This window comes from Protobothrops mucrosquamatus, unplaced genomic scaffold (genome assembly GCF_001527695.2).
Source record: "Protobothrops mucrosquamatus isolate PMUCROS unplaced genomic scaffold, P.Mucros_1.0 scaffold2050, whole genome shotgun sequence".
In the NCBI taxonomy this organism is placed as follows: domain Eukaryota; kingdom Metazoa; phylum Chordata; class Lepidosauria; order Squamata; family Viperidae; genus Protobothrops; species Protobothrops mucrosquamatus.
The window spans coordinates 399085-419139 of NW_015388157.1; the positions used below are offsets into that span (position 1 = coordinate 399085).

The following is a 20055-nucleotide window of genomic DNA, read 5'->3' on the forward strand; positions in this document are numbered from 1 at the left end:
AGTGGTAGAAATTTTGAAAGCTATGGTCCCAATACTAGATGAAGGAGTTTCGAGCTTTGGATAAAGCTGTATTAATAATCTGTTTAACGTTAATTTCCAAGATTGAAAGTGCTGGTTCTAGTTCGCCAGATGTACATTAAAACCTTTTTATAACTAGACACAAAATATATTTAGCATGTTTATCCTAAACTCTATTTAGCTTTATGACTGGTGGGGAGGCCAAAGCTGCAGAAATACTTATGTTTCCCTGAAAATAAGACCGGGTCTTATATTAAGTTTTGCTCCAAAAGATGTGTTAGGGCTTATTTTCCAGTTAGGGCTTATATTCGGGGAAATAGGGTACTAAATGCGTCTGTCTGGCTGACGATCTTAACTGGGGCTTATTTTTGGGGTGGGGTTATATTACGAGCATCCTGAAAAATCATGCTAGGACTTATTTTCCAGTTGGGTCTTATTTTTGGGGAAACACAGTACTACTTTAAGAATATTTTCTTTAACTTTTCTTATCTATGATGATGATGATGATGATGATGATGATGATGATGATGATGATGATNATAATAATAATAATAATAATAATAATAATAATAATAATAATAATAATAATAATAATAATAAAGTTGGAAGGGACCTTGGAGGTCATCTAGTCCAACCCCCTGCTCAGGCAGGAAACCCTATACCATTTCGGACAAATGGCTGTCCAGTCTCTTCTTAAAAACTTCCAGTGTTGGAGCATTCACTGCTTCTGGATACAGATAATAGTTTAAAACATGGATAAATCTTGGGAAAGAATTATTCAGTCCATCTTGAATTCTGTTAGTTACCTTTAATTCTTCCAGGTCAGGCCTCTCCATGCTTACAACTGCTGCCAGCAGCTGATCTTCTAGACCATCCCGAGTCACAGTGAAGTTGATGAGGGTGCACTGTGCTTGCATTTCTGGTTGGTAATGGGGATTTGCTAGTTTTGTATGAAGAATTAGTCGGAAACTGGGGTTGTATTCACATTCTTTATCTCCAATTTTAATGAACCTGAAAGAAGATCAAGCATGATTACTCATGCCTGCAGTATCCATATGCCATTATAAAATAATTAATTAGATTCCAGAGGTATGTATAATTTTACAGTGCAGTGAGAATTAATCATTCTAAATCAGCTTCCCCTGATAAAAAAAAAAGTCCTCCAGATATAGTAGACATAATCACCAAAGGCCCTGCTGGTTTTTGAAGTCCAACTTATTTGGAGGGCCCATTTACCATTGCAATACCTTCCTTGTCCTTTACGAAAAGGAATAAAATGTACTATGCAGCAGCTCCTATAATCTATGCCAATTAAAGTTAAATCAAATACATTAGTGTGCCATTCTGGGTTAAGGTATTAGACTACAGGAGCTTACTGGGAGAGTTTGGGCCAACTACTGTCTCTTAGCCCAAACTATCTATGAGAAAAATGAGGAGAAAGGAGGATTATGAATACCAGTTTGAGTTCCTGAATGACAGGTAGGATATAAATCAAACAGATAAATATTAAATTTATCCATTAGACTGGTTGTAAAAAGTAGTTTTACAACATCAATTCTGAGGGCTTCAGAAAAGTTTTTGAACCCTGATATTATATGCTTGGGGGAGGATAACAGATGTCATGCGCATCTTTCAGAAGATGATGGTCACAGAATTATGTCATTCACTATCATCTCACCTTCCTTTTTTTATTGTCTCTCGACCCAGCAATGGACCTAACACTGGATCTACAGATTCTTCCAAATTCTCAATCAGAACAACTTCCCCAGCAGCAAGAGCTTGTTCCACAATATCCAGATACCTAAGAAATACAGCATCAGCATTATACATGTTAAGGAAAACCCTGAGAAACTTACAGAGGAAAGCGAAGGATGAAGTCATTACAAAAGGTGTAGATGGGGAGGAGTTAATGATTATGAAAGAGAGAGACCAATGACTTGCTCTAGGTATTTATTGTTATATTCTTACTTAAGCAAAGTGGATCAGCAGCTAGAACAGTATTTCAGTTCTTCAAAAAAGTAGGTTTTGCAAAATTCAAGAGACTTAAAAAGTAACTGGAGCCAAAGGCTTTTTTTTAGAGAGAGATGCCTCAGCTTTTTCCATGCATTATCTTTTTAAAGAACATATAAATCCAGGCTTCCATAACATGAGCCCCAGATGAGTTCCAGATATTCTTGGATTCCATGACGCCTGGGAATTCGGAGGATAATATTCCAGCACTCCTGGAGAATGCTAGGTTACATAAAATAGCTTTACCCTACTAATGTATTCTCTCCCTCTCCCTCCAAACAGCAAATTGAGTTTCCCTGAACCCTGATGGCCTAGGTATATAGTTATAAGTAAGAGAAGCATAACTGTTTAAATTAAGCAAGGAGATTGAAGAAAGAATACTAAAGTTATGTTTTAAAAAGTTCACCAGTGACTGTAGATAAATAACTATTTCAGCCAGGAGAGAGAATTTTGGTATGGCTCTTCAGCTATGACTTTTAATCATTATGAACCACTAAAATTCAAGCTTTATACCAGGCTTGGCTATAAATCTCCCAATCTTAATCCCTTATTCAGAAGACAGAAGGCTCCCTTGTACAACCGACTAAATTTTTTGTTACTGACTAGGAAGGCGTCATACACATCCTGAAAACTGGCTCTCTACAGAAACAGAAGCAAGCCTACGCTCCAAGGTTTAAGTTCTAGATTTTTTTTCTCCTGCCTTTTCAAGTCAACATCCTTTTGATGACCTTGGAATCTGATCTATGTTGATTTAACAATTCTCTCTCAATTGATAACCATTGGATTCCTATTCCTATTCCAGTTTTTTTCCTTACCCCTAAGTAGGCTTTATTAAATCAAATCTGGCAATGTATTGAACAATTTTTAAACAGTGGAATGATTTACTTGAATCTGTTTTATCAAAAATATGTGAGTTGACTAGTTAATTTCTATGACTTCATCTTCCTACTGGGAGCTTTTATTTTTGTAGATTGTGTAGTATATATTCCTTGTTTTAAAATCTACATTGGTTCTTTGAATTAAGCATTTCCACTTTGTGATGGTAATCCTTTGTCCTGAATGAGAAACACTGAAGATCTAACATACAGCATATTCATATTTGATGCACAGATGCATGTTTCATCTTTGAATGGGTATGCCAATAGACACTTTATTTAAATTAAACATTTTATCTGTTAATGTGTGTGTGTACTTCCTCATGTTAGATACTACTTCATTCCATTATATGATAAACTAAGAAACAGAGTCATATTGATTACCCTTTCTGGCAAAGTCTAAGCAGTAGTAGTTGAGTTTAGGGCTGGTTACTGAGACACTATCTATCTCCAACAGTATCTTATTGGCCAATTCGATCTTGCAGGATTGGCATGATCCAGGTTCCTTCAATTAAATGTACCATCTGTTGTAATGCCTGTCCTCTGGAATGAGGTTCTTCTTCAAGATCTGGATGGTCCCCCACCCTGCTAGTGTTTTAAAGGACCTTGAAGATCTGGTTCTTTGTCAAGACTTTTGGCTACTCCTTTCTGAGTAGTATGGATAAGTCTCTCATTATTGCCTAGTTATGCCTTGTTTTGTTTGTCTTTATTGCAGTATTATTTTATTGTTATGTTTCTCTATTTTTACTTTGTTAACTGCCTAGAGTCATTGTGAGTTGGGTAGTACACAAGTGTAATAAATAGTAAATTAATTAATACATTTGCTGTATTACTCTTTTGAAACAGTTTTGTTGTTTATGGTTTTACATAATGTTGTAGTCATATCTTTGTTTTATTCCTGATTTTGCTTGAAAGTTTATATTCTTTTGGAAGCTGCTTAGAGCTTTCTTCAGATTTGCAAAGCATACAAATAGTAGTAAATATTTTAATCTTTCTTTGTTTTTTGAGTTCAGTTTGGCTAGTATATTTATTTCAATCAGCGTTTATATTAATAAAATCTAATCTATCCTATCACAGCATTGCCTAGCTTACCCTATGTTACAAGAACAGCATTCATCTTGAGTTTCTCTTACAAGGTATAACAATATGCACTGTTTGAAAGACGGGTCCCAAAATCATGAGAAATACAGGGCAAAAATACTTTTCTAGACTGATACAGATCTATCTAATAGCCAGCTAAGCTCACAGCAACAAAACCTGTAAGCAAAATTACTAGCGCTGGCTAAATAAAAATTAAGAACTGTAAAAAGGTCTGGATTTCAGCATTTTTAAAATCTGTGACAATGCAACTAAGGCAGGCCTCTTCCTTAGGATGTAACAAGAAGAGGAGATAAAAACAGCCAGCCCTATGAGCTTGCTCTCTTTGAATTCTTTTTAAATCTTGTCCATGATAATTCGTTAGGCGATCTTCTAAGCAGGGGACCAATGTATTACTTCTACCTTCACGCTAACGAACTTCCTTTTGAGAACTCACAAAAGCACAGTCTGGAAGATCCTCGTCTCACAGAAGCCCGGATCCCTCTATTCCTTTAACTGAATTACAGAAAGAATAGAACAGAGATTAAAATCACTGGCACTTAAAAACTGCACTCTGACGTACAGTGTGCTGGTACCTTCTTCTCATTCTCCATTCAGTTTCAGGTTTCTATAGCAACCATGACAGGTTCTACAAAGTTCCTCCCCATTTAATCAGAAATTTCTGTCATTCTGATAGTAAACAAAGCCAGTCAATGCCCAAAAGTTTGAAATAGCATCAAATTGGAGAGCTTTTTCTTAAAATACAGTTGGCTCTCACAATCTGAAAGACATACATCACACACGTGACACCCAGATATGAGGCTACTATTGAACACATTTGTTATTTTCTTGCCATTTTGTTTAATCGTGTCTGCTTACCCCTTCTGGCCAATTCGAGTCACTCTGAGGTCTTCTCCATGCTTGGCTTTTATCCACTTGATGCCCTGCAGCTGGGGGTCAACCATGAGTGGCCAGCGCTCACAGTTGGTCAGAATGGTAGCATTTTCAGCAGACATGCGGTCAGCTGGTAAACCTTCATTTTGCCAAGCTGCTATGTCAGCATCATCAGTGAGCATCTTCAGAGGGTCCAAAGAGGGAGTGACAGGAATTGCAACCTTGGGGCAATCAAAGCATTATCACCTACAGCCAACGGGTTATGACTCTGCATTGCAACTATGCACAAAAAAAGCACATGTGACCTGGTAATAATGGAAAACATAATCCAAGACACTGAAAATAGCAATGTTCAAGAAAGCACTCTTTTAGTGACCTTTATCTAAGAACGATAGATTTCTTTTTCTTATTATTCCAAGGAAACAGAATATGGTAGAGACTTGCCATGACTTCTCCCCTCAAGAAATACTCATGCTTTTTCTTTTGAGAGTGGTAAGAACTCTGAAATAGCTGAGAGTAACAGAGGTCCCTGATATTGTCATTCCAACAACAAAGATGACAATATTCCTTGCTCTTAATAGATAACTGCAACAATAGGGTCAAATATACAATTTATGTACCAGCAGATTTATGTTACCTGTCCTTGCAAGTTGGGATCTAATTGCACCACTGACCTTGCTTCCAGCTTTTGGCAATAATATTTTACAATGCCACTGGCCAGCTTTGAGATCTGACATTGTAAGAGGGGAACCTGTTACTTTATGGTGGCAAAAAAAAATATCAAGAATTTGGTAGCACCTTTTCCAGCTAAAGAATTTTATTAAAAGGCACACGTTTTCATGAGCTGTAGGTCATTTATTCAGATTCGTCATCGGATCCAATTTGGGGCTGAGGGAATGTATGTTTTCAACGGTTGGAAGCAGCACAGAATGAATTGCTCCACACGCTGCTTCTGCCTTAAGCAATGGGGGAAATTCAGTGGCAATGGCTTCATGGAAAGCCTTGACAGGTTGCCCTTGGAATCAGCTTCCAAAGGGAAGTAATTAGACTATTTTTCTCTTATTCCAATGGTATCTTGTATTTTTCAATTTTAATTAAAATATAGGTGAGCTGAAAGTTAGTGTGTACTGCATAGCTATACTAACTTTTTACAGATATATCAAGAATCAACAGGCTGGAGGCAACCAACACCCTCTTCTTTTGCCTTTATGTACAGAGATACCAGTCAATGACATAGAAACCTCAAAGAATGAAGCCTGGAGCAGACAAATCTGACAACTTGGTAAAGAAGGATCTGATTATGATTACAAGTTGTTATTTAGAAGAATGTAATTAACACATTCACACATCTGCTGTTCTGCTGCAAGGCAATATTCACAGTTCTGAGAAGATGCAAGCCCTACATGCCAGTCCACATTGAAGCCTTTCAAGCACTGCTAGAGGATTAGGGACTAAGAGTCATTAATGGTCTTTCATATCTTTTCAATCAAGAAGTGATTTCTCACTGCAATAACAACATATTAAAATAGTAATTTTATTAAAAATTAGAATTGCAAAGGTAAAAACTAATACTAAAAAATTAAAAGATAAAAAGAAAAAATAGAAGAGGCAGGAAAGAATAACGCAGAAAAGAAAAATAGAAAAGAAAAAATATAGTAAAGAAAAAGAAAGGAAATATATACTGCTCAAAAAAATAAAGAGAACATTTTACCATGGAACTGAAGGGGTTTGCGTTCCCTTTATTTTTGTGAGCAGTATATAAATAAATGTTTTCCCCTTCATTACAACAAGTATAAACAATTTTAGTAACTTGTCTTCTCTTAAAATACAACAAATGATCTCCCCATGACCCATCTCGTATCTATGAACAAATCCTTAAAGCTTCGTCATTTCAGTCCTGATCACCAAAAGTCCATTAAGGTTTGTTTCTTCGTAAAATTTATTGGCCATCCATTTTACCACAGGATAACTCTAGGATTATCAGAGATAACAGTATATCAATTTTAACCTTGGCCAAATAAACCAACTTTATATTCCTTCTTTTTATATTTAACAACCTTGAGCTTTACTCTTCAAATAAAGTCTTAGAACTTGTTTTTTTTCCATTTTTTATTTGTCCCTTCTCATAAAATTCTTCAAAGCTTTAACAAGCCTATCTTGTAAATCCAATGTAGAAAAATTGTCCAGTTCACTCTTTTGGTTTGTTATTTCTATATTCCTTTTAATTATTAAGAGATCAGTCAGTTTCTTTTATATGTCCAGTGTAGGTTCTTTCTCCATAGTATTCTTATAGCCTGTTATTTTTAAAAGTACTTTCAGATCACTCGCAATATTGTCAGGTAAAACTTGTTCCTCTTTCATAACATATTTTAAACAAAGTCTCTCCATAAAGGCAGATGACTTAATAGACACTATGAAAATTTAACTTATGAGCCCATTGTTAACAAATCCTTCATTCTGTCCGATATTAAAATATTTTGCTTCACTCTGTATTAATGTCAAATTTCAGCGTTTCTGTTTTAATTGTAATTTTTAGATCCTTCCTAAACCTGCCAGTCTCCTCATGAGGAACAACTATAGGAAGCCCTTGTGGGCTATCTCAATTCCTCTCCTTACCTAGAAAGCAACTGCAAAAAGCCAGTACACTCACCCGTATTTTATTTTACTATTGTTATCAGCTCCATTTTTAGCAGAGCTGTCTTCAGTTCATCATGTCTTCCCCCAAAGAGAAACAACATATTACTTTTGGCATTGAGTCACAATATAAAAGATAGAACCCAGAAAGAGGGGGGAAAGAAGTTGAGGAAATACCCTTCATTCCCACAGAAAACAACCTATATAAAATGGAATGTCTCATTAACTATTAATTCAAAACAAGTTTTGGCAACTCAACTGAAGAAATATTTCCCAATACCATCATGGCCAACAGCAGCAGCTAGGGCACTTTCAAAAGAGAGGCATGAGGAAATATAACAGTTGCCTTCTGCTCACTTTTAGCTGCTTCAAGTATGGTTTCCATGCATGATCCATCAGGTCTTGTCTATATTTCTTGCTGAAATAACCCAGATAGGAGACAAAGGCAGTAATCAACAGGACATCACCACACAATGCGTTTTCTTGCAGTTTGAAATCTCTTACTGAATCAGCCCATCTCACATTTTCAGAGGCCAGACCCCCAACCTAAAAAAAAAAAACACAGGTAAATTTGACTTCACCAGATTCCATGCCTGACTATTCTCTGTAACTTATACAGTTGTTCTACACATTTTCCTTATAAAAATAGCACAACCCTCTATCTATCATGTCTGCTTGTCTCTCACTCTGTCTGTCTTCACAAGCAAATCCCTACCTGATATTACCTGATGGCCATAGAACTTCCACCACAAGAAGCATTGTGGAAATGCTAAGAAACAAATATTGCTTAAGAAAAGAAGACAGGGAAGAAAAAAAGAAGGGAAATAGTTTTTTAGTTTCAATAATCTTCTATTCCTAATCAACAGCAAGGCAGCAATTTTAGAATATATATATCCCTTAACTAGCCAATATACTTGCTGTGAAGGTATGGAAACAGCTTGCATCTCTATTGGAACTCTGTGAATCTCCCTTAGGGAATCTATTTCACACTGTTACAAAAGGGATGAGTCAGGCAATTTAGGAACATAGTGTGTTTTAACACCTGTAACTTTGTCTCTTGGAAAATAAGTTTCTTTTTTTTTAAGCTGGACTTTACACTTGAGTTGAATAAAAATCACAGCTATTAACACAGAACATTTAAAACTCAAAAGGAAGAAGTAGTACAGAAGCTTTTCCTCTTCCTAACCCTCAGTGGAAAAAGGTGGCATATCTTTATCCATAGCAATGACTGAGTAACAGATATAGTTGGACCACCAAAATTCTCTCTCTAAGAGGTGAACTGAACCAAAGGAGGCAGACTGTACCTCACCGCCATATACACAAAGTCAGAATATCAGGATATCCCTGATTATGTCAATGTAGGGTGTCAAAACGCAAGGTTGGTCCTTGTTCTCCTAGCCAAAGTGATAAAGTATGAATCTTCTTACAGATAAACATTTGGACAAATAAACAAGAAACTTCAAATGCCAGTTCTGAACCAGAGAGAAAAGCATTTACTAAAATGTAGACATTTCATCATAAATAAAGATGTACAGAATAATGTTAATATTTAGCAGAAAGGCACAACTATACCACACTGTGGCTCATGCTTACTCTCTGGTCTATCAGGATACCCAATTTGCAGACATTTTATGTTGCTATATTTATAATTGTCTTTATATTTCTATTTTTATTGCATTATAAGTCACCCAGTGTCACTCTGGATAGTGAGACGGGCAGAATATAAATTGAATAAATAAATTCTTCTCACAAGTACTACTGCCAAGCCAGGTACCACTTATCATGTACCAAGAGATCTGGTTTTCCCCACCTAAGTGCCTTATCATTTTGACAAAATTAACAGAAAAGGGCATCAATCATGTTCCCATGGACAAAGAGTGAAGTTTAAAAATATGAAGTCTAAAACAGAAAAAATGGTCTACAACCAGACTACAAAATGAAAGATTACATTTTAACAGCTTTGCGTTGTCATGTTCACCTTCCATGCTAATTAATTCTTTTTTCCCCCTGATTTCAAATTTTAACTGGCTCTTCTGTGACTGACCTCTTCTGCAACATTTGCAGCCTAAACTCCCATTCCTCTCTAAATAAATGTAAACACAGATGTGGAAATCATTAGCTATGTTTATTGGCAAAAATGCACAAGGGCCTGAAATTTGTACTGAAACACATGACGGGAAAGATCTCAGACATGGTACTTATATTAATTACTCACAGTGTACTATTCAACTATATGACATTTTGTGTTCAACCTTTAATTAGGAAAACTGTGAATGAATGTACCTAGCTTAAATTCGCCATGACATCCTTTATGGCAAAAAGCCAATCTGAGCTGTAGTGGCAGGTAAATTCCATTGCATTAATAACACATTTTACCAGAATATCTTCAAGCATCTTGAAGTATTTCAAAAATAATGAGAGAAATAAAGTACCTGGTAGAATACTCTTAAATCTCATACATTGGAATTCACACACCACTTAAACCATTGCCCTTGCAGTTAGACTGGCTTCATTTCATTAAAAAGCAATTCTTATGTTCAGACTGGAAAAAATTGGTAGACTGCAGCAGTAGTTTTATATACCCTTGTAGCTATGAATTGTGATCCCAGCCTCAATTACAGTTGGTTAGTAAATTTAGAGGACACTGTGTTGTCAGTAGATGGAGGGTTACAGCACTAGGGATTGAAAATCACCAGGAAGCCAAAGAAAACTGTCCATCCAACAGCAATTAGTTTAAACTGTTTGCTATTTCTTACTCCGGCAAGTGTGATCTTTTGCATAATATAAGGTTATTGCATGGTACACCTGAAAGAGACTTATTGCAAAGTTAAATGGGAACAGTGGTTTTTAAAATCCTGTACACTCATTAAAAATACAAATTAAAACCTTCCTGTCATGCCATCTGGAACTGATGCACGATTATCATGCTGTTAAAAAGCATCACAAAATTAGCCATACATTTGTATAAATGATTAAATATGAGAAGAGTATTTATAGAAATTCTTGCCCCTCACTTTGAAGGGTAGGCAGGGTTGCATGTTTGTGATCATTTTCAAGGAAGATCTGTACATTGCTCCTATAAGATGCATGTGCTATCACTGAAGCACTGTTCCTAATAAATGCATTTCCTCTATCTTTAATGCACCTTAAATAATTACTGCTGAATCTTTTTTTTATATACTCTCATGAATTAGATCCCTATCATCTTTTTCCTGCTCTGCTGCATGCCAATTCATTGGAAAAGTAGGGAAACTTAGCAGTTCTTCTCTTTGCCAGTACTAAAGAATGAAAAAATACAAATTAAAAAAAACAAACAGTATAGAAGTCCAAACTACTCCCTTATGTAGATTTAATTTAGAAATATTTACCTTTAATTTAGACTTGGAGTCCTAAAACTTTCCAGACTTACAAATGCTTCTAGTTTTCTCTCCATCCATTAAGACCGAGAAAGATATACTTCAAGAATCTTTCTAACCCACTGGAAGCTTCAGCCAACGATACTCACCAGGCGATTTGCAAGGGAGATGGTATTTGCAGTGGCTTCTGCATCTTGCTGACATTTCAGCTTCTCCACAGTGGCCTTCTCAAATTTGGCTGTCAGCCTTGCCAGGTTTTCATTAAGGTGCTACAATTGTGGGTGTAGGGGAAAGGAGGAAGCCATATCACAGCATAAATATCATAAAACAATACAATCTCAATATACACACCAACACATTGTAGCCCCTGATTTAGAAGGCACTGGAATTTTTGCTCAAGAGGACACAGGTGATTCAAAAAGTGAATAATTTCATTATTAATAAAATAAGTCAACCAAGTGAATTTGCTTTATGGGGAAGAATGACACAGTTAGCCTACAAGGCCATTCAGCTGTGAACACATTTAAAACCTCAATGTATTAAACTTTTACAGCAGACAGCTAGCACTTATCTGCACTGACAGGTTGCCCCATCATAAGTATGGGCCATCAACTGTTTCTAGAGGACAAGAGCAGATAACATTGTCCTCAACTTGCTCCCTGCCCACCAAGAATGTGACTTCTGCCAGTGTTTTCTTGTTCTGCATTTGAAATAGTGTTTGTTGCTTTTGGCCAGCTCAAATGTAACTGTCCAGTTTCCCTTCTCACAAATGGAATGAAGGTGAATATACATGTCCTGTTGCAGGATCCAATCTGGGTCGGTCACTGGAATCAAGAGGATTAGTCTTCCGAGCTTTCAGACTCATGCTGGAGCTCATCCTCAGGGAACTTCTCTCTAGCAGAGTGTTTCCATTCCGATATTAATTTTCTTCTAGGCAAACATCTATACTTTGCACAAGACAGCACTGTCCTTCATCTTAGTTGCTCAGTTCACCTCAATAAGGACTGCTGCAGCTTCTGCCATAGGCCTTTCCTAGTAGCACAATAGTTATAACACTTGATTGACATGCATAACTGTTCTCATTTGAAATCCAGCAGAAACATTTTTATTACTTCCCCCCTCCCCCTCTTTCTTTGAACTTTCTTTTCTCCTGGGTTATTTTGTGTTTGTTTGCTTCGGTATTGGGTATTAGGGTTTTGTTTTTGTTTTTTTGGTATTTGTTTTTTATTAAGTCCACCTATGTACTGGTTCATCATTTTTCCTTCCACCTCAAATAAAATGGTTCACCTCTGCTCCCAAACACTCCAAATGAGTAAGTAAAACTCCTCTACCTCAACTGATTGGAAAAGTGATTGAGCAGTATACCAGGAGTCTATTTAAACAATAGCACAGGTAGTCGTTGCTTACCAACTGACTTGCACAGTGACTGTTCAAAGCTATGATAGTGCCAAATAAAAAAAATAACTTTGCAATCAATCCCATAGTTACATGGTGACCGTTTGTGTGCTTTGATATCAGGTTGTGAAGGCAGAAATAAAACCATAAGTCATGGTTATGTGATTTCCTGCTAAACAGCAGCATCGTTTAATGACTGAGTTGGTGGACCCAATTATGATCAATGTAAAGAGTTACCTGTAAAGTATTTTTTCAGGGAAAAAATAATAATTAAAAAACCCATTAGTGAAATTCTACCTGCCCTGAAAATATAATCACTAACACTAAACACTAATGCTACAGCAGACCTAACAGAGGCACTATTGGGAAAAAGAAATTTGTATTCTAAAGTTGGCTGCTGTGCCTGCATTTAGGTGCCTTTTGATACTTCATCTTTATGTGTACAGTATATTTTTAATGTAACTTTGCATACTTTTAGCTGTACATACACATTTATAAATTTATGCATGTCCAATAAGAATTGACCACAAGGAGAAAGTGAGAAGCAAAGCAATTGTTTCCTGGCATGGAAGACTGGGGGGGGGAGCACAGCAGCAGGAAAACTTCACTATGGGGGCCAGAGTTGCTGCAAGTCTGGACTGAAAATCTGGCAACTTGTTGCCAAAATGTCCCCATCAGACAGAATTTTCTTCAACTGCTTTAGAGTCCGGCGACCATCAATCCAGGTGGACATCAGGTGCTGTTTTGGGGATATGTTTCATCTCTTTAACTACCATTCACCGGTATGCATTCAACAAAGCTTACTTTGCCTTTTTTCTATTTTTAACTTCATAATATTTCTACCTCCGTTGCTATTGGGTTAGTTAAAAGGGAATTGGGGACATCTTATAGCTTTAATAGCTGTAGAGAAATAAAATATTGGCAGGCGTAGCTTGTTAAGTTACATTGTCCTTTGCATCTTGTACTGATTTCTGGCCATTGATATAAAATTCCAGGCCTAAAAGTGCATGTATCAATACTGTTTATAGCCTGAGTGAGCAAAACTGCTCATGGGAGTTATTTAGAAAGCCAAGCGGAAAGGCTCATGCAAAAATGGCTCTATTAGCTTTATTTCAGTGGCTGAGAAATAGCTTTCACAATTGGACTCCCAATCTCTATCGCTCTAATTGATCGTTTTTGCCACTTCACTGTAAAACAAAAGCAGAGTGTTCCCAAGTTTTGGGTTTTTTTTACTTCTGTGATAAAAGAAGTTAACAATTGATTTTTATCAGCATTCACACCAATAGCTTAAAGTTAAGTGCCTCTAAATCATTTTAATACTGCTTGAACAATACTTGAGAAATAAACCTCAATTTGAAAAGGGTACCTAATTTGTTAGTAGCATTTGGAATGACTAGATATATGAACAGAATTGTTCCTAAAATCCCAAGCTACAATTTCTATAAATTAAATGGTCTTCTTCCCTTCCTCCCGCATACCATTTAAATTAGCTCTGTCTTAAAACTTGAAGAAATTTCTGATTTCTTCAAGCAGGAACTTTATTTGTGAAAGAGGTACTTTTGCACCCCATGAAAGGACTTGTGTTCTTATACAAATGATGGTCTCTCCCTAACCTTTCCTTAGTACCCCATCACATTCCCAGCAGCTGCTTCAGAGGGAATTCTAATCTCCTGCACCAGATTTGGGAATTTGAATGGAAGATTCAGTTGAGGGGGAGGGGAAGGGGGGAAGGAGGATCTGTTCTACCAAGGACTTCAATTCTGCTGAAATTCAGCCACAAATGCTTTGCTTAGCCTACTTGACAAGTAAACAGCCTAGTAGACAGCCTACTATCACACATAATAGGGACAGGTATATTGGTTTCAGTCTGTCATGCAATTCTTAGAGTCACTAAGTCTATGTTTATATGTTTATAATACATAGACTTAATTTTTTTTAAAAAAAGTACTTTTTTTAAAAAAAGTAAAGTGTAAATGATAGAGTCCCACTCACAAAACTAACAAAAGTAGTAACAAACTCTGTGAAAATATTTAATGATTTTCCCTTCTCTAACATACATCTTAACTACAAATACTATAGTAATAATTTCCAAAAAACTTACAGCAAAACCTTAAGTATCATTAAATAATCAATCACCTAGACTTGGGATTGCTCACCAAATTGCTCTTCATGCTGCAACTTACATAGTGATTACTGCACAATAATTTTAAAAAATAAATATTATTTTTAAAAATTACTACAGGTACCGTTTTAAAATAAGCCATGGAACTCTCTTTAGGCAAAATGCAGGATGATTTCCTACAGTGGCTACTTATGCAAGAAGCCCATGTTTGAAGCGCTAGAGTGTAACTGATGCCAAGAATTTCAAGAGGCAATGCTGATTTCAATTTGTTTCCCAGGTTGCTTTTTTGAATTCAGACTTACTGCAATTTTGGCCTTGATATTAGCCAGCTTTTCCTGGGCATTAGCAAGCTCAGCATTGGCTTTGTGGAGAGCCTGACGCTTGGGCTCGACATCACAGTACACGTTGTAAAAGCGCACAATGTTGATGACCCAAGAGCAGAGCCCAGCAGCTGCATAGGACTTGGATGCCACCAGTTCTGGGCTGAAGGTTGTATCCTGAAGATAAGGTTGCAAGGCTCGGAGGCTGTTCTCATGTATATTCTCTTTGTTGAAGTGAATCAAAGAGTCTAGGAAGCTGTCAACCTTGTTCATGGCCATCTTAGCTGCTTTCCAGCTCCTGTCCTTGGGGACCTTACCACCTGAAGCCATGAGTACCATCACGGCGGCAGTAACATTGCTGACAGCAGGCGGTGGCGATGCAAATGTCTTCAGTTCCGTCAGATTGGTCTGAAAGGGAGAAGAAAAGGACCAAGCCTGTAAGATGAAAATGAATGGCTTTTCTTTTTTACTTTTCTGGTAATGGAGTAACCTCTAGAGCTATTAATCAGAGAGAGAAGCTTTGAAGCCTGGAATGGCACTCTGAATTTTAAATATTATGACTCATGCTTTGTAAAGCAATGAATCCCTCTAGTGGCTTGGGGCCATTACCCGCTTGTTAAGCGTGAGAACCAATCACATTTCTTTGGCATTTCAGCCAAGTTGCAGGACACTGAAAAAGCCCAATTAGATTTCAGATTTACATGATACGGAAAAATAAGCATAACCAGGAAAAGATCAATCTGGCCTGAAATCGACAATGTATGTCTGCAGCTGCAGGAGGAGTTTAAACATGAACATAAATTGAAAATTGAAAATTCTCAGAGAAATGAATCATCATCATTTCTCACGAATCTTCAGCCAGCATCAGTTAAAGTGATTTGGGTCATGAAGCACCATTACACTGTACCTGCAATCATACTGGGAATAACTCATCAACAGCAACAAACCACATAGTGAAGCTGTCTCATGCCACTTACCTAGTACTTTTGAGAGAAAAAACAATCATGCTTACTGACCAGTCACTGAGCACAACTAGGATCCTTATATGAATGCAGGTACCACATGGCAAGATAACAGAATATTACTATGTTATGCTATGACTTCCGAATCCATCTTCATACAAACAAGTGGGATATTATGATTTGATGAACTCAAAAGTATCTTAGGGTTTCCTTACAAAATGTTTTTGACAAACTAGTTTATATGAGGGGAATGCTGCCTGGATACTGAGGAACTTCTTTCTCCATGAGTGGCCAAGGCAAAATATCCCTGATTTCAATAAGAGGCAATGAAGCTTAGTCCTTCTGGTGAAATCTATAACAATTAAATATATTCAAACACACTAAGTTCTCAAGTCCTTTGTAAAGTCTTTTCTTGCTGAAGTTGTGTGTTTAGTTTCTTCCATTGCAGAACAAACTTTTGGCATATCATGTATTCAAATACATATGTGGCACTGAAACCTTCTCAGAGCTGCATCATGCAACACACTAAGAAAGAAGCCATTGTAAAAACTCTAATTTTATGTCCATATCATGCAGTTGGTTCCTTATTTTCATTAACTCCAATCAAGCGATTAAAAAGAGCTTATCATTTCAATATCGGAATATGACACATAGTATTTCCCTAGAGCAATTAAAAAGAAACATTCAACTAGAAATGGCTCGTGTAAGACCTCTTCTGTCACACAATGACAAATTCCAAACCAGAATCCTACCCACCACCCATCATGGGACTGACATCCAGAGTTTGCTAAATAGCAAAACTTAAGCGCATATAGATTTTTAAAGCCAATGGAGGCATTAGTATGGACCAGCTATTTTGAGCAAAGAGCTATCCCATTAAACCAAGAAGAAATGCATATAACATGCTGCCATTCAGCAGACATAAGAACCCTGGCAAAGCAAATGACACACTACAGAAGGATTCTTATTCTGATAATCAATGGACATTGACAAAGAACATTTGTAAAACAAAAACAAAAACCCAAAACACTTTTTTATGAAATTCATAAAAAACTGCTTTGGACCTGAGTGCCTGGGTAGGTTGTTAAAGAGTCTAGAAGGAAATCAAAGTCATAGAATTAGAAGAAGCCACTGAAGCACTGAAGTCTATTCTATCTCTGTCTAGTTCCTATTTCTTAAGTACAGTATATCATTTGACTCAAATTTCTTCCTGCTTTTTTCAGGCCATTTTACTAACTTACCAAGGTTTATTTCTGTCTTCTAGGATATCAGCTATCCAACACTACCTAGTGTCATTTACAAATTTGATAATTGTTTCCTCCACCTCTTTCATCCAAGTCATTAACAGAATTGTGTAGAAGAGCAAAGGACCCAGAATTGAATCTCAGTGCCTCCCACTGGTTTGATGAAGAACCTTTAGTGAGCATTCTTTGACTATAGTTTTCAAGTTATATATCAATTTCATAGTGCATCCATCCACAGTTAACTGTTTTGTTAATCAAAAGCTGAAGATGTCAAATGGATAGTGCCCATACAGCCAGCTGAAGAATATAACAATTCCCATTCTGAGCTTGCTTGCTTACTTGCTGGATTCATTTCTCTGTTTAGTTATTTTACATTATTAATAACCTATCCCAATGCTAATGGAATCTGGGTAAGAACTGTAGACAGTCATACATATTTGAATAGTATGGCTACTACAAGATACTGATTTGTAATAATCTGGACAATCAGCAGGATATTGATCTCACTATAAGCCTGGAGGCTATTGCACTGATTGGTTAGGGTCAATGTGAGCATAAATCCTTCTTACCTCATCAGCAATTTTCAATTTAAAAAAACCTGAGTGAACTTTTAATAGAGTAATAATATAAGCAGCGCATTGAACAAGGTTTAAAATGGAAGACAATTCACCCAACGTCCATCATACTCAGCCAGATTGCTAAATATTCATGAATCTGAAGTCCCAGTATATCTAGAGGACACCATGGTGGAGAAGCCAATTTAGGTAAATCCATTGCCCAAGGATTTGTCTAAATTAGTTTAAAGAATTATGGTTGAGCATTGGACCCGAGCTCTGATATTTCATCCAACTCATGTGGATCTCTGGGTGATCTTGGATTAATCCATTTCAGTTCTTTGTCAATAAAATGAATAATAATGAAAAATACATTGAAACAGAAAATAATAGTATCTATCAGGAAAACACATGTAAACATTTAGATGTTTTAAAAAGCAGGTTAGAGGAACAATATTTCAAGTGAAAAATGGGCTGCTAGTTCAGGCTGTTGGATGCATCATCTCTCACCCATCAAATTGTTCCTTCAAGGAGCAGAATAGAGGAAGGAACACTTTGTGTCTAATTTCCTTCTCTATTCTGCTATTTCTCTGTATATAAAATATTTAAATATGGAATAAACAAAAACCACTCCTTTGGGACTGTCCATGCTGATTTCCCACACTATTGTTTTCAATGGTTCTGGAAAGTTCTGTGCCTTTTGATATATAGATAAATATACATTGCTTGCTGATCATCTCTTGCTTGCTCACTTATTCTCTCTCTCTCTCTCTCTCTCTCTCTCTCTCTCTCTCTCTCTCTCCCTGTTCTACTGTTTTCCTGATGTTTAATAAATAAAAATCAAGTTATAGTTTTGCTACCTGAACTAAGTGGAATCTATGCCTTCTCTGATCTGGATATAGGGATTGGCTAGAAATCACTAGAAGTAGAAATTACCCACTGCAATTTTCCAAAACAGACAATAGCACACAATCAAGACTGAATAAAGCACTTTACAGTGGGTGAAATCAATGCTCACCCAGAATTTTGTCGTACATTGACTGAAATCTGTGAGAAATAAAGACGCCCTCCATTCAGATCCAGCTGCAGTGGGTATTCATTTAGTTTTCAAATGGCTGCATGCTTAAAAGTTACAGACATGTGTGAAGAACCATCTCTTGTACAAAACTATAAATGGATGCCACACTGCAATATGAAAGGCTCTTTCTGTGATACAGCTGTTGCATACTGCAGCTGGTACCAAAAGGTGTTGCTGTATACATTCATAATGTTAATCCACCTGGATAATAGATTAACAAAATCAGAAATACAGCAAACTGCTGTCTTTGTGGTCTTAACACAGATGTCACTGTTCCTTACTAGAAAATAAATGAAAGTGTTTCAGCTCCAGGTAGACTCCTGTCAAATAAATCACCCAAACTTTTGTTTGAGAGTGGCATTACCAGAAAGATTTAGCTGAGATACATTTCAACACTTTGTACTTGTAACCATTTTCCACCCGCACATCTCTGTTTCAGGCAGAGGAGTAATTTAACAATGCTGCTCAAATGGCTTTCACTGTGGGACTTCCTATACTCACCAGAGATGATAGACATAGAGCTCCACAGAATTACTGATTCAAGCCCAGGATTTTGGAGACTGCTGCCATTGCTTGGTTCATATCCCACATTGACCACTTCTGAAAGTTGTAGGACTTGGAGCATCCTCTGAAACCTCTTTCATCCACAGGTCAATCAGAAAATCCTAGGATGCCCATGAAGGCAGCAGGTTTCTCTCACCTTTGAACTTGGAGGTAGCATTGATAGCTTTACCTACCACAAACGTGCCCATCCTCCTTTAAAACCTCTTAAAGGACAACTCATCTGCAACATTTCAAGCTGTTGCAGGTACAGGCAAGATGAAAATCTCTGCCCTTTTGGGCTTACATCTATGTGCAACATCTATGACTTAAAGAGAGAAGAAGTGGGACTTGCTTTGATGCCACAATGCTGCTGTCATCACCCTGGCTTCCCTTGTCCCTCCCTACCAGATGCCACTGTAACTGACTGAGATGTGAATTTGCTTTCATTACCTTTCCTAAATCAGATATCATGAAGCTAAAAAGATTTACATCCCACTCCTTTAATTATACGAAGCATCATTGCTTTGTATTTTGTTTCTCTGATAATTCTCTGTTGCTTCTGTCTTCTGAAATACAAATAAAGCTAGGCCTGGATAGAGCTTTTCCAATGGTTGGTTTGATGCCATTCAGAAGTGTAGGATTTTATATTTTTTTTTGGGGGGGGGGAGGAGGAGGAGGGGGGGAGGAACTGCATTTTGTACTAATGTTTTTTGGAAATTCAAGTTCCAGCTAGGAAACTAGGACATATTAAAGTAATTTAAGATGTAACATGTGCAAGGTGCTTTTCCATAGATCACACAAGCCAAGGGGACTGGATTGTTATCTTTCCAGTGAACAAGCAAAAATAATGTCACAAAGAGGAAATAAGATCCTAGAAATACATAATTGGCTATGCGAATATTATTGTTAAAAAAACTCTGTGTTCCAGACAAAGGCCTACACTACCTTCATAAAGGACTCCAGAGAAGTGACT

The 20055-nt window shown here is 36.9% G+C and overlaps 1 protein-coding gene across 1 annotated transcript in view; it reads right to left on the reverse strand.

Moving 5' to 3' along the window:
- Nucleotides 1–20055, reverse strand: part of LOC107294673 (dynein heavy chain 9, axonemal-like) — a 112567-nt gene that overhangs the window by 58994 nt on the left and 33518 nt on the right. Inside the window, exons 10-15 of the mRNA XM_015823924.1 lie at nucleotides 14684–15109; nucleotides 11014–11133; nucleotides 7866–8054; nucleotides 4860–5095; nucleotides 1697–1819; nucleotides 825–1029 (exon numbers count right to left, since the gene is read on the reverse strand). Coding sequence (XP_015679410.1) covers nucleotides 825–1029; nucleotides 1697–1819; nucleotides 4860–5095; nucleotides 7866–8054; nucleotides 11014–11133; nucleotides 14684–15109 — 1299 coding nt within the window. The remainder of the gene's footprint in view (nucleotides 1–824; nucleotides 1030–1696; nucleotides 1820–4859; nucleotides 5096–7865; nucleotides 8055–11013; nucleotides 11134–14683; nucleotides 15110–20055) is intronic.